At 41.4% G+C, this 16,030-nt stretch overlaps 2 gene segments (V, D, J or C); both read left to right on the top strand.

Moving 5' to 3' along the window:
* The window catches only part of LOC130096940 (Ig kappa chain V-III region MOPC 63-like), a 158,100-nt gene that overhangs the window by 64,798 nt on the left and 77,272 nt on the right, over positions 1 to 16,030 (top strand).
* LOC130096942 (Ig kappa chain V region 4135-like) lies at positions 4,946 to 5,630 on the top strand. The segment is given in 2 exon segments: positions 4,946 to 5,016; positions 5,103 to 5,630. Coding segments are annotated over 2 exon segments (405 nt in total).

Consider the following 16,030-nt stretch of genomic DNA (forward strand, 5'->3'; position numbering starts at 1 on the left):
CAAAATTTATAGGCAAGAAAAGTAGTTTGTTTAGGCTGGGTTGTATGAATTACAAACCTGCGCACATATTTTAAAAAGCACATAACTATAGAATTCTGAATGAGCATGTGAACGCCGTCAGCGTTACAGTTTTTCTCGATTGCTTAAACACATTTCTTGAACCTATGCCTCGTATTCTCAAAACAGTAAACACAAATCCATAACGTCTCACCCAATTCCCCAAACATCCTATTTTCAGGTCAAAATGAAGCTCTACACTCAAAACCATTCACTCTTGCTGAAAAACCAAACTTTGCCCTCAGACAGGACACACAAGCCCTCAGAAATACACACACTACAACATAGTCTTACACACTGGTGCTATAAATTCAAAACAACATTTCCAAAACTGGTAATTCATGTTGCTTGTGGTCCCCCGCCCTCCCTCCCTCCCCCCCATCTTTTTTTTCCCCTCTCTCCTACTCGTACGTAAGATGTGTGTGAGCATCATATGACAGTAAAAGAGCACACACAAACCTTATTCAAATCTGGAATTGTATTGGAATGGTAAAGAGTGTTGGTACATGCCTCCACTCAAGGATACAATATGATGAACAAGTCTAAGAATGTTCCACATATAGTTGAAATACCATCATTGGCCTAGAAAGATAACATTCTGGGAGTCAAGACTATAAAGGAGAAAGGATGCCCTCCCTTCACTGTCACACTCTGCAGCCGCTCTGTGTGACTGTACGACTGCTGGCCTTTTCTTGCAAGAACATAAACCTCATCAAAGACAATTGGAAATGTTTGTCTCTTATTCAGTGATATAAATTTGTTTGCCACCACACCTCCCTGAAGGCTCTGATGATGGAGGCGACGGTGAAGCGACTCAAATTTGGCTGTACTCGTTGCCCAGCCTCCCTCACAGTCATACCATGGACAAGGACATGGCCAACTAAAGTGGCTTGAATTTCATCCAAGACTGCTTGTCTTCTTGCCCTTACCCTTCCTCCTCCTCCTCCTCCGCCTCTTCCTCCTCCTCCTTCTTCTCCTCCTCTTCCTCCTCCTATTCCTCTTCCTCCTCCTGTTCCTCTTCCTCCTCCTCTTCCTCCTCCTTTTCCTCCGCCTCTTCCTCCTCCTCCTTCTTCTCCTCCTCCTCCTCCTCCTCTTCCTCCTCCTATTCCTCTTCCTCCTCCTGTTCCTCTTCCTCCTCATCTTCCTCCTCCTCCTCTTCCTCCTCCTCATCCTCCTCCTCTTCCTCTCCCTCCTCGACATATTGCTTAATTTCTCTGTGGATCCATTGTTCCAAAACTCAGTAAACTGATTGTATAACCTTTTATCTATCTATTGAAGGATCTGACTGATGTGTGTTCAATTTTGACTCTTAGTGTTTTCACCTGGGTAATTGTGTGCTAACTGAGCTGAAGCTGTGCTGACTTGAGTGAACAATTTTGAATGCTAGTGCTTTCTAAATGACCACGTGGTGTAGGCAATGAGAAATGAAGGGATTTGTGTGTAGAGTTTTGCTGTGACAGTTCAACAAATCTGACTAATGTGTCAAAACAGGGTAATAGTGTTCATAGTTCAGTGAAATGGGTGTGCTTTTTGATAAATGGCATTATGGTTTTGAAATTTTAGTTCAAAAGCCTGGTTATAGTGTTTAAGCAATCGAGAAAAACTGTAATCACAGGTTCGCGTTTAAAGTCTGATCATTTCGACGGAGGTGAATCAATCAAAGTTAACTTTACCTGGAAGTAACATTATTCAAGAACCGCTATAACGCCAAAACAATCTGTTACCTTAAATTATATGTTTATCTCTGTAAAGCTGCTTTGAAACAATTCATTGTTAAAAGCGCTATATAAATGAAGATGACTTGACTTGACTATTACAGTAAAATTACAGTAAAGTTACACGCTGTATTTAGTGAGGTAACTGAGTACAAGACACTGAATGTGAATGTTTCACATTTTTATGCTCTTTGCAATTCTAATTTGTTCACAGCATTGTGCAAAAGGAAAAAATACACCCTTATTTACAACAAACATAAACTCCATTAGAGCTGTGCACAACTGTAAACAATATTGCAGTCAGAGCCGGACAGTAACGGAGTACATTTACTTGAGTACAGTACTTAAGTACAATTTTGAGGGATCTGTACTTTACTCGAGTATCATTTTTGGGGAGTACTCATGACTTTACTCAAGTACATTTGAGAGGCAAATATTGTACTCTTTACTCCAATACATTTCTATCCATAACCGTGAGTACCCGAGTAAAAAAAAAAAGTAAAACAAAAGAAAAATCCCGGAAACCCTCAATTTGTTGTTTCCCTCTCAAACGTGATTGGATTGTGCAGGCGCCACTGATTGGGACAGCCTATCAGCAATCACTTTCAGCTTTCCGCCAAAGTCAACTCCATGGTCAGATTTTATATTACACATTAATGTAAGCCAAGCATTTGGTTTGAAGTTCTTGAGTATGTGGTGTGTTTAACACAGTCAGGTTCAAATGTGGCAGTGGCGTAGCCACGAGGGATTTCTGATTTCTTAAAAAAAAAACTTTAGGAGGCAAAATATAATTTTTACTGATTATGTGAATTACACTGCACAAACCAAAGTAGGCTACTACCCAGCGAATGAAGAAGGGTTGGCGCTCAGTCTCCGCAGTACATAAAATATTAATTTTGTTTTATTTTATTTTTCGGGTTTGCATTTATGAGGAAAAAACAATGTTATGGACGTGTTCTCCGTTACGGACGTGTGAAAGCGGCATAAAAAATGCTTTAAAACTTTCACAGAGACATCAAACAGAAAACACAAAACCTTTCTTTAACCTGAATTTCGTTTTGCATTAATTGTATCTTAATTTTAATCAATGTTTCATCAACCAATTGCCTGGGTTTAATAAATAAGAAGTAAATAGCAGACGATAGATAAGAAACGGAGGCGCCGGCACGTGAACTGGATCTCGTCTCATAAATGAACCGAAACTCAGTGTATAAGGTAGCCTACTTGCCTCTCACAGACATGTCTACTTTTAAACAGAAAAATTCAAAACGAAAGAAAACAGACTACAGACTGCTCTCTGCTTATGTAATCCGTATGAAATGTGCATTTCTCTCTGGCGCGTTCACTACTGAAGATCGCGAGTCAGCATCGTCACTTCATCTAGCCGACACTGACAAAGAAAACACTTGTTTATTAACAAGTGTTTATTAATAAACAATTAAAATATCTCCTTGCTATATTTTACATATTCATAATCATTCCTTTTGCCGGTTCTTTGTGACAGCTTTTAGGTGCTTTATTGGCAGCGCCACCCTTACATGTGGTGTGTGTGTGTGTGTGTGTGTGTGTGTGTTGTCCCCTCATTTAAAGATGGGACCCCCAAAAAATTTAATTAAATTAAATAAAGCAACATGGTAAAAAGATGAAAATGACTTGATTTTACTTTCAATTCCTTTTACATTCTCCAAGGTATTAACATTAACATTTTTCATAACTCCATGTAGGACGTTTCTGTGCATAAATGTAAGCACTGTGGCAGTAGATAAGTAATGCAATATTTAGAAAATCTACTCTTGTACTCTTGATACTCAAGTACTTTTAAAAACAAGTACTTTAGTACTTTTACTTAAGTAGATATCTGAATGTAGTAATTTTACTTGTACTTGAGTAAAATTTAGCAAGGGCTATCTGTACTTTTACTCAAGTAACAAAGCTCTGTACTCTGTCCGCCTCTGATTGCAGTACATATTGGAACTGAACATACAACATACATAGTACTGTAACCATTCATGCACATCCAGACGTTCCTCTCTGTCTGGCCACATAAGTTCACCTGAGAGAAATTGTTCAATTTACAGTAGGAGACATTTTCATGAAAAAAAAAAAGATAAATAAAAATGTCTTTGACAGATTTTGACAACTAGTTCAACATTTTTGTATGTGATGACTCAAACAATGAAATGAGGACTATTAGTTTTATATGGAATGACTATTCAGCATAAACAAGAATAGTTAATTTTGACTGACATGACATAAGCAAATGATAATGTTATAAAACAGCAGAGAGTTGTATGAAAGCAATTGATGCATGTCCAAAAGCATTTGCAATTTGTTGGAAGGAATGAGAAACTGCTACTATGATGTGCACAAATGACTAAATGTTGTGGAGGTTGAAGTAACTGTTGTGCAAATGTAAATAGTGATGTGAGAAATGCACCAAAGCGACTGAGAAAAACTGTAATACAGCTGTAGATACTATGTACCAATGTGTACTTACACTGTAGTTAAATACTATACACCATGCAAGTTCACAGGTATTAGGGCCACTTAATATAAAGTGGGACTAAAAATTCTTCTATAAATGTTTTCTCTCTCATAAACGTTCACCAGTCAGCAGAAACACATCTGAAACCAGACAAAATGGACCTGATGGACTAATTTCTGTTTCTAATAATTTACCTCTGGCCACATTATGATTTCCGTATTTGGCGTATGATCAAAGATATATATATATATATTTGTTTTAATCTTCTCATTACTTTCACAGTATACCACATATCAGACAGAGATTGAGAAAGCTCAAGTGAACAATCTAATCAAATGATCTGGAAGTAATTAAATCATAATGTCTTTAATGGCTTATTTTAAAAAGATTACAAATGAGGTTGTGTGAAAACAACAGCGTTGCACAGCCTATACCTTCTGGCTCACTTCACAGTATTCAGACAGTCCTCTACATCGTCTGATCAATGAACTTCCATGACTTTTCCAGTCATCTGCCATTTAAAAAAATTAGCCTATATTGCATCCTATATCACACAGTGATTGTGTTTTGTGTGTGTTAATGAGTGACTGTCTTCAGGGAAATGATGTGGAGTGTGTTTGCATATTGATCAGATGTTCAGTGTGTGAGAGTGTTTATAGTGCTGTGAGTTTAACACTTCATCACTGACACACACAACAATCTTCATCAACATGACCTTCATCATCATCTTCATCTGGACACTCACAGCGTTTGCTCAAGGTTTGTGGAGCACAAGTTTGATATTAATTCATTTCTTCAAGTATATTGTCAAAGTTTTGAGTGTATTTTCTTGTTGTGTGTTTCAGAGTGTAGAGGACAGATCACCGTCACTCAGAGTCCCTCAATAACAGCAGAACAACCAGGAGGAACTGTGAATATCAACTGTAAAACCAGCAGAGATGTGTACAATGATGGTTCTGATGATATCTTAGCCTGGTACTTACAGAAACCTGGAGAAGCTCCTAAACTCCTGATTTATTACGCAAACACCCTCCAGTCAGGAACTCCATCTAGATTCAGTGGCAGTGGATCTAACAGTGATTTCACTCTGAGCATCAGTGGAGTCCAGACTGAAGATGCTGGACATTATTACTGTATGAGTTTCCATTGCAGAACAGATTCTGATAATGATTGTGTGGGTGATCTAGTGTTCACACAGTGATAAAGAGTCGTACAAAAACCTCCGTCAGTCAGAGTCACAGTGACTGAACTGAAACTGCAGCTGCTCAAAGGAGGATCTGAAATAAAACCATATAAATTAATCTGCCACTCTTAATAATCATAGAGGTCAGAAAGAGATTTTGTGCTCTTATGGATCAGAGACACATTTGAGATCTGAGTGATTTCAGTTTGCACTGCCGCCTTTTATTACATTAATAATAGATCTTAATTTTCACAATACTCCATGGTTATTCCATTTGAGTATCCCGTCCTAACATGTAATTTGTGTAATTTGCACTATATTCATACTATATACTGCAGACAGTAAGAGTGTTATATTAGTTTGCTGTTTTAATTATAACCTTGATCGACAGTTCAGTTTAGACACGCCTCTCCCTCCTCTGCACCAATCAGAAGCCTCTGATAAGAAAGAGCAAGATAAGAACTTTAATTTGTACTTTTGCCTGAATTTTTATATAAAACTTATTCACAAAACTATGAGAAGATACAAACTGGCAGCTGACGATAACATGACCTGATAAACCTCAGTGTAAACTGATGAATATGAACAAACACATTAAAATGCTGAACAACTGGAACAGGATAAACTATTTCAGCAGAAACTTACAGAAACCTGGAGAAACTCCTGATTTATTATACAAACCGCCTCAAAAGTCTCAATTCACTGAAGTCTAACAGTGAAACTGAGCGAGTTAAACTCATATTTCATCATCAGTGATTGTGTTTCTCTCAGAATAGAGCAGATGTTCATCGTCCTCTAATGATATTCCTGTAATACCAGAAACACTTACAAAATATCAAGCATAAAAACATGAATAATAAGCATTGTGAAATGTACTTGGTATTTAATTAACAAAATGTGGTTTTGTGCAGAAAATGAAGTTGTTGTGTGATGTAGGTGTGTTGCTGTGTACTTTAAGCAAATTTTAAATAAATACTTTAAGTAAAAATATATATGAAGACGCATTTGAAGAAGCCTTTAAATTGAGACAGACTTTGTCTCGACTCTGTGACGCAATCAGCCTTCGAAAGATGAAGTCTCTGAATCGGGACACAGAAAATGTATCAACGGCTGCGTCTGAAATCACACACTCTCTTGAGAAGGTACTTACCGTATTTACAATAATTAATTACTTCACGTCCGCTAAAAAGCCAGTTCTATATAGTACAAATGTGTGTAGTAGACGTATATCCGCCATGTTGTCATTATCATGTGATCTTCAGTTGCATCTCTTCACTGTTATTCATAAATCCTCTCCTGTGGCCTCATGGGATATTAAAGTGTCCATCGAACACACACTTCAGAATCTCTCCAGAAGTAGTGGGTCATCCGAGTACTTTTAGCTTTTATGAGTTCTGTCGGACATCCTTCTTTTGTCACATACTGTTTTTGTCTACTATATAGAAGGAAAGATGTGATTTTGGATGCAGCCATTAACTTTATCATCCGGTTTAAAACACGGATTCATTCAGGATCTATTGTGAAAGTGACGTGTGAAGGCCAAGAGGAAACCCAGACTCAGAATCTGTCCTCTGAATTAAACCTATCTGACTCTCTGGCCATTATTAGGCCACGATTGTGTTTCTCAGTCGCACTGGTTTTATACTGTGGTTTCTTTTGGAAATATTTCAGTGAGCCGTAACTTTCAGTTAGTAAATAACCAGCACTATAAATGACTAAAATGTAAAGTACTCAATAATAGATTCTTGTTCATTAAACTGTTGTATAAAAGCAATATTACACTCACATTCGTGCTGTTGGTCTGATATTCAGAAAATAAACGCTCTTGCTCATCTGATGTTGCTTTATATGAATAAATGATCATATTAACATGTGAACTCGTGAAATGTTTTGTGAAGTCTCAATGAAACAGCACAATAAACCAAGTTTAATCTGTTATACTGAAGCGTTTGCATAGAGAGTGTGTTTTACATGAGCGACACACACGCTTCAGTGCTCTGCATGTGTTTATAACTCTGTCAAACACCAAACATGATCAACAACTGTTTTTCACTATAACTGAACCTTCAACCAACAAACATGACTTTCATCACCGTATTGATCTGGACGCTGGCAGTATTATGTCCAGGTTTGTGTCAGTCAAGATTATATACATTATTTACTTGTTATTTGTGTTTTTGTGAAGATATATTACTGTAAAAGTGTTTGTGATTTCTAATCTTTCTCTCTTGTCAGAATCTGTTGGTCAGGAGACAGTGACTCAAACTCCCTCAGAGGGGCTCTATGAAACTGGACAATCAGTCTCTATAACCTGTAAAACTAGCAGAGATCCAGACTGCTGTTATATTGTTGAAGATGCTGATGATGATGCTGATGGAAAACCCGCTCTGAGCTGGTACTCACAGAAACCTGGAGAAGCTCCTAAACTCCTGATTTATTATGTAAAAACCCTCCAGTCAGGAACTCCATCTAGATTCAGTGGCAGTGGATCTAACAGTGATTTCACTCTGAGCATCAGTGGAGTCCAGACTGAAGATGCTGGACATTATTACTGTCAGAGTTATCATGAGACCGACAGTGGTGATTATGTGTTCACACAGTGATAAAGAGTCGTACAAAAACCTCCGTCAGTCAGAGTCACAGTGACTGAAACTGCAGCTGCTCAAACACACACACACACACACACACAGATATGATCTTAATATCAATTTGAATACACTTCATTAGGATTACTGAAGATAATAATAAATTATTTTTATCATAATTTTTTAGATAATTGATGCTTTATCTATTCTTATATTGTTGTTCATGTATTTTATAAAGCATGATTATTTGTCCTTCCTAATCATACAGTCGTACTGTAAAGTGGATAACCAGCATCATAAAGATGTTGCTGCTTGAATAGTTTATTCATCATGTTCCATTAAGCGACTGGATTCAGAGCAAAATGAAGAGAAAACCCCCAATCTCCATCAAACACACTTAAAACATTAACAAAGCTGCAAGTTATTGCTCTGCCACTACTATTGAAATAAAGCGCTTTCATTGGGAAACTTCACCGTTTATTTTTTACAAGTTAAAATACAGTGTTTTACTGTGTAGGAGCCGCATTTGAGTTTTATTTTTGGTTTCATAATTTACTTATAATTGTTTTTTCTATTGCATTTGAGTGGTACACCTTCTACAGCCAGAGAGGGCGCTATCCTATAAGTTGGAGTGTGTAGCGCATGAGAGAGGAAGAAGGCGTGCCAGCTGATACAGTCTTTGACCTCGGCCTGGATCTGTGCTACTGAAGCTTGGCCTGTGTGAGAAAGCTGAACGCCAAGCGCAACAAAGGAATGCTTAAAGACATTTAAACCAGTTCTCAGTTTTTGTTTTGTACTTTATATTTATTTGCAATAAATATCCACAATCATTCAAGCAACAACACTCTTGGATTTTCTTGGATTCGGGCTGTGAGTCTGACCCGGTACTCGCATTCTCCAGGTGGTTGGAAACATTAACAGGGGGTTACAGGAAAAACCCAACAATGTTTTTGCCGCTACATTTCGTCAAAGACTAGCTGTGAATTGATCAAAAAAGGATTTATGTTGAAACTACGTGAGGAAGACGAAGCAAACATCGGTCTAAGCGTGGCAAGCCAAACAAAGAAACACTTTGATTGAGGTATGTGCTTTCAAAGTCTATAATTTTTAAAGAATATGGAAACCAATCTCACCGCAGGATTGTTGAGTTGGTGAACTGTGACAAGTAATTAAAAGCGGTGAAAAGCAGTTTGTCGTTGTGAAAACACAGCCAAATTGGAACAAATGAAATGCAACGAGATGTTGATTTTTGCAAAGAATACGAACTGCTTTCTTCATTTTTTGAAAACTTTTGCATTGATTGAAGTAAGATAAAAACTTTCTGAGATTTTTGGGAAGGTTTTTTTTGAGAATAATGGCTGATTCTAACGAGGAAGAAATAACTCCTGGAAGAGACATGAATGAAACTGTCGCGCAATTGCGCTCGTCTAGAGGAGGAAAAATGTCACATGTAACACGGAGAATGAACATTGTGAATGATTTAATGACTAGTCCGGAATTTCTGGATGAAGTTAAAAAAAACATGATTAAGTTTAATGAATTTCTTGGAGAGTTCAAAGCCGTGCATGCCTCCTATAGTGAAATGTTGGATGAGGAAGCAAATCAAGAAGACCACGAAACATGGTATCAGCCTAGATATGTACAGATAACGGCTTTTATGGCTAACGTTGAAAATTGGATTTCAGCTATAGAAAACCCAGGTTCCCAAGCCATAGGTGAAGCCACCTCTTCTGTCACCCAAATAGGAGATTGTGATACTGATACTGATGCGCAATCATTGGGATCACGTGGATCGTCTGTGTCATTGCGCATCAGTGCAGAAGCAGAGAGAGTAGCTTTAATGGCTAAAGCTGCAAAGCTGCAAGAAAGGCATGCAATTGAGGAGCAGGAGCATATTCTAAGAAAAAAGAGAGAAACTTTAGAGTTGCATTCTGAAATTGAAGCCACTACTGCAAAAATTAATTATCTGAAAGAAGCTGAAATAGAAATGAATAAACCTGCCCACTCTGATGTCACAGTTCAGATGCCTTTGTTGGGTGCAGAAGCAAATGAAGTGAAGACAAAATCAACAGTGACAAATGTACCATTGGATGAAAAGCTAGATAGCCCACTTGATGTCCATGAAAGGACGTCTCCAGTAGTTAAAACCAGGCCAGGTGTTCAGGTTCAATTTCCTACAACAACAGGCCCAGGTACATATCACAGCAGACCTGACTTGCAGCCCAGAACTAGCAGGGATATCCGGTCACAACTACAGCAGACCTCAGCTCACAGTATTCCCCCTGTCAGTCCCCAGCAAGCAAGGTCACTCCCAGCTGATCAGTCCACTGTACCTGTACCTCAAGGGCAAATTCCTACACCCAGTTCGGCACAGGAAAGCCACATGATTAAAATTCTGGAAAAGCAGAGTGAATTAACAAGGATTCTTATGAAACAGCAACTTCTGTCTACGCTACCACAAGGTAGCATTCCACTCTTTGATGGACAAGTTCTTGAGTACAAGTCGTTCATTCACTCCTTTGAAAATATGGTTGAAAGCAAAACCGATAACAATAAAGATAGATTGCAGTTTCTTATTCAATATACAAGAGGTCTAGCACAAAGGCTAGTCAAGAGTTGTGAGTACTTGTCACAAGATAGAGGCTACAAGAGAGCAAAGGAGTTGCTAAAGGAAAATTTTGGAAACGAATACAAGATCTCTTGTGCTTACTTGGAAAAAGCCCTATCCTGGTCTCAAATAAAATCTGAGGATTTTAAATCGCTACAGGATTATGCCATGTTCCTTAGGAGCTGCTGCAATGCTATGGAGGAAATGGAATATATGGAGGAGCTGGAAACAATATCCAATATGAGAAGCATTGTGCTCAAGCTACCATACAAGCTTCGGGAGAGATGGCGTAACAAGGCTTATGAGCTACAAGAACAACGTAGTCGTAGGGTAAGGATTGTGGATCTAGTCAGCTTTATTGAAGAACAAGCTCGCATAGCAGCTGATCCAGTATTTGGTGATCTTCAAGATCAGTCAGCTAGTAGAGGAAAAGCTAGGTCCCCAGTCAAACCACAGGCCTCAAAGTCATCTGGCAGTAGTTTTGCCACTAGTATAGCTATTGCCCAAAAGCAAAAGTTTGATCTTTCTTGCCCCTTCTGTAGCTCAAGACACACATTGGACATGTGTAAAGACTTTTTAAAGATAATACATAGAGACAAGCTCAGTTTTATAAAGACCAAAGGCATATGCTTTGGATGTCTCTCCACGGGCCATATTAGCAGAGACTGCAAAAGGCGCCTCAGCTGTAAGGTATGTAAGCAAGCTCACCCTAGTGTCCTACATATTGAGGCCAAAGATAGTATTATCAAAAAGGCAGAAAGATCCTCTGATGTTACAGGCAATGCATCAGCAGGATTATGTGGTCATATAGGGGCCGGAGACCAAGAGAATGTGCTGTCCATTGTCCCAGTTCAGGTTAAGGCAGCAAAGGGCAGCCAAGTCTTACAGGTGTATGCTCTCCTGGACCCTGGATCCTCAGCCACTTTCTGCTCCGAGGATCTTATGTTTCGGCTCAATCTGAAAGGAAGAAAAACACACATTCTTCTACGCACAATGAATCAAGAAAAAACTGTTCCAACTTATGTTGTCTCTGAAATTGAAGTTTCAGCGCTGGACAACAATAACTTCTTACCTCTTCCTGATCTCTTCACTCAAAAGGAAATGCCAGTTACCACAAACAGCATTCCCAAGCAGAAAGACTTAGCACAATGGAAGTATCTAAGTCGAGTCAAACTTCCCAGCATTAATTCAAAGGTGGAGCTGTTGATTGGTACAAATGCTCCAAAGTGCATAGAACCATGGGAGGTTGTTAATAGTCAAGGTGGGGGCCCCTACGCAGTTAAAACCTTATTGGGGTGGGTTGTAAACGGGCCACTGAGAAGTGCTGATGGCAGTGCAGAGAATGTGACGGTGAATAGGATATCCGTTACAAATCTAGAACAACTTCTGATCTCACAGTATAATCAGGAATTCAGTGAGGTAGCATCTGAGGAGAAGACCGAAATGTCAGTTGAGGACAGAAGGTTTGTAGAGATAGCCAATGAGGCAGTCTTACAAGATGGACATTACTATTTGAAGTTGCCTTTTAGGAAAACTGTTGTCTGCATGCCTAACAATCGGCAAGTTGCAGAACAGCGCCTCCAAACTCTGAAAAGGAAAATGAAAAAAGATGAGCAATACAAGCAAGCATATGTTGCCTTTATCAATGACATCTTTGAAAATCATTATGCAGAGGAGGTCCCAGAGGAAGAACTCACACAGGCACCTGGAAAGGTATGGTACATACCACATCACGGAGTATATCACCCCAAAAAGAAGAAACTTAGAGTGGTGTTTGATTGTGCAGCTACTTACAGAGGTGTATCCCTCAACACAGAGCTACTACAGGGTCCTGATCTGACTAATTCTCTTGTCGGAGTCATTTGGAGATTCCGTAAGGAACCCATTGGAATTATGGCTGACGTTAAGTCAATGTTCCATCAGGTGGGAGTAGAGAAATCAGGTGTGGACTACTTGCGCTTTCTGTGGTGGCCATTGGGTGACACCAGTCAAAACCCAAAGGAATACCGTATGCTTGTGCACATATTTGGTGCAGTGTCCTCCCCAAGTTGTGCAAGTTTTGCATTACAAAAAACTGCTGATGACAATGAAAGCTGTTTTCCCCTTCATGTAGCTGAAACTATCCGGCACAACTTTTATGTGGATGATTGTGTCAAATCCGTGGTTGAAGAGTCTGAAGCCATCCAGCTAGTAAAAGACCTCACTGCACTATGCTACAAAGGTGGATTCCAGCTGACTCAATGGGTCAGCAATAATCGGGTAGTTCTAGCATCCATTCCAAAAGAAAAATGGGCAAAAGACATCAAAACACTGGATCTTGACAAAGACAGCCTACCAATGGAAAGAGCCCTGGGATTGCAGTGGTGTGTGGACTCTGACCATTTCCAGTTTAACATCAATGTAAGCCAGAAGCCACATACCCGCAGAGGCATACTTTCTGTTGTAAGTTCTGTTGTGGAAATTTTAATAGTCATTGATCCCTAACAGATATCATAAGAGAGAGAACCTATTCAATGTGTAAAATATAGATGATTCAAAGAATGTCACATGTGTGTCTCTCACTTGTAGTGAGAGAAGATTCTGTTTATGTACCTGGGGAGGCAGAAGAGGGAGACACTCCAGAGAACAGACGAACAAGGACCTCTGACCTAGATGTCAGAAGGCCATTTTGGGTGCAGGGGGGCCTATGGGGCCAACTAGTGACGTCTATGGAAAACTACTGGGAGGAAGGCTCTGGGGGGAAGAAGGCCTTGAAACTAAGATAAAAGCTAGTTCAGTCTGTCTGGGGGTGTGTCACTCTTCTGCACAGGGTAACAACTGTGTATTAGACTGCTCCTATTCTTGCAAGAATAAATTCTTCTATTTTATATAATTTGACTCTGAGTGTCTCTTACGCAGTGATGTTTGCTTGAGATGAATTTTTGCCACAACAGTTCCATTTTTGATCCCCTCGGTTTTCTTGCTCCTCTCATTCTCCCAGCCAAGCAGTTGCTACAGGAGCTCTGCCAGAGAGGCTTTGGATGGGACGAACCTTTGCCCCAAGCTGTAGTAGACAGGTGGGAAGGATGGACAAACAGTTTAGAGAGAATAAAAAGCTTCAGTGTTGCACGTTGTTTGAAACCAAAAGGCTATGGAACAGCAAAGTGCGCAGAACTACACCACTTTGCTGACGCCAGTGAGAATGGCTATGGCTCAGTGAGCTACATTAGACAAGCTAATGAACAGGACAGTATACATGTCACTTTTCTCATGGGAAAGTCCAGAGTCCTACCTTTAAAGAACATCACAGTACCACGTCTGGAGCTGGCCGCTGCAGCATTGTTGGTAAAAGTGGACAAAATGCTAAGGAGAGAACTACATCTACCCTTAAAGCCCTCCGTTTTCTGGACTGACAGCCAAACCGTACTTAAGTACATTAGAAGTGACACTGCAAGATTTAAAACATATGTAGCCAACAGGGTCTCGCTGATTCGGGATAACTCGGAGCGTTCCCAATGGAGATACACAAGAAGTCAAGACAATCCAGCGGATGATTCCTCGAGAGGATTAAGTGCAGGTAAATTCATGGAACAAAGGAGATGGATACATGGTCCAGAGTTCCTATGGAAACCTGAGGAAAGTTGGTTAGAGGTGGAGGCATTGGGCTCAGTGTTACAGGATGATCCAGAGGTCAGGAGAAACACTACTGTGTTTACAACAGTGGTAAACACTGAAACACCCACAAACCAGCTTATTTCATACTTTTCAAATTGGATTAGGCTAATTAAAGCAGCGGCATGGTACATCAAACTGAAAAAGGCCTTGATACTGAGAATCAAAAAACAAAAGGGCTTCCCATCCTGTCAAGTCACTACCCGCTCCCACAGCAAAAAGGGGAGCCCAAAACTTGAGGTTCTCTTACGAGAGGTTCTCTCGTATTGCGTAAGCTAGCTTACGCTGCGGGAAAGATTCATCTTTGCTGAGATATTGAAGCCAAAAAATTATTTCATAATTTTGTATCCATACACAACGCAGTTCCTCTGCGGCAGACCTAGAGCGGGCTAGCTAGCAGCTCATTGGTTCGCTCAGAGAGAACTGCTTAAGCCTATGGGAGAGCGGGGCTGAACCCGCTTCCAATGAGAGGCGCCCGCGCGCTCATTGCGTCATGACCCGCCAGAATGGGCGTGTCCATGGTGTATATAAGGCGCTCTCCCAGGCTTATATGTTGATTCATTTCATCTTCAGCAAGCTGCACGCTTCTGCTGTTCCTGAGAAAAGCCATCGCCGTCGAAGAAGGCATCCTCTAGCGAGCTCAAGGACCCTGAAGAAGCCGGCCGTCTTCGCCACCTTCAGCCGCCCAGCAAGCTAGGCCATCCGACGATTGTATCCTTTCTCTATTTCTAAAAGAGCCGAGCGTCTTTTTAAAGATGTCTCGTTTTTCCTGCGGCTCTTGCCGCGCTCGTCTCGAGGACGGAGACCGCCATGTCATCTGCGCTCTCTGCTTGGGACTCGAGCATGCAGAACTCGCCCTCGCTGATGGAGGATGCGACCTCTGTGAAAGCCTGCCGTTATCGTCCCTGCGGGCACGACTTCTGGCAGTGAAAACCGCTCCCGCGCCGCCTATTCTCTCGCCGCGTAAAAAGAAACGCCGCTCTCAAAGGCCGCCGGAGCCCCCAGCGGAAACATGCGGGCCGCCGCCGCCGCCTCCCGCTTCCCGCTCTCCCTCCCCGCCCCTGCCGGACATTCAGTTGCCGCCGAGTGGCCGCTCTGTTGTTTCCGATGACGCCGCGGAGGAGAAGGACTCCTGTTCACTGCTCGCTTCTGACAGTGAAGACTGGTCATCTCTCGGATCCGCGAGAGAGTCGACGGGGACCCGCGCCGGGATAGAAGAGGAGCTGATGCGCCTCCTCTCACAGGCCGTCGAACGCCTCGGTCTCGAGTGGTCTCCTCCACCCGAGCAGGCCCCGAACCGAATGGACGGTAGCTTTTTTCATCGGCGCTCGACCCCCGCGTGCACCCGGGCCGCTCCATTCCTGCCTGAACTTCACGCAGAGCTGACAAAATCCTGGAATGCACCGCTCTCGGCTAGAAATCGCTCCGATGTATCCGCCTCGCTGCGCTCGGTGGACGGAGCCGCCGAGAAAGGCTATGCAGCCATGCCGCCCGTCGAGGACTTGGTCGCCACACACCTCTGCCCGCCCTCCGCTAGATGGCGTTCTTCACCCACGCTTCCTTCGAAGGCTTGCAGAGCGACCTCGAGCTTTCATGCTCGCGCTTACGCCGCCGCCGGTCAGGCCGCCGCTGCGCTTCACTCTATGTCTGTCCTCCAAGTGTTACAGAGCGATATTCTCCGTGAATGGGCCGAAGGCGGTAGAAAACCCCCCCCCGCCGTCACGGATTTGAGAAGTGCTACGGATC

This window comes from Rhinichthys klamathensis, unplaced genomic scaffold (genome assembly GCF_029890125.1).
Source record: "Rhinichthys klamathensis goyatoka isolate OS25496 unplaced genomic scaffold, OSU_Roscu_1.1 h1tg000209l_1, whole genome shotgun sequence".
In the NCBI taxonomy this organism is placed as follows: Eukaryota; Metazoa; Chordata; class Actinopteri; order Cypriniformes; family Leuciscidae; genus Rhinichthys; species Rhinichthys klamathensis.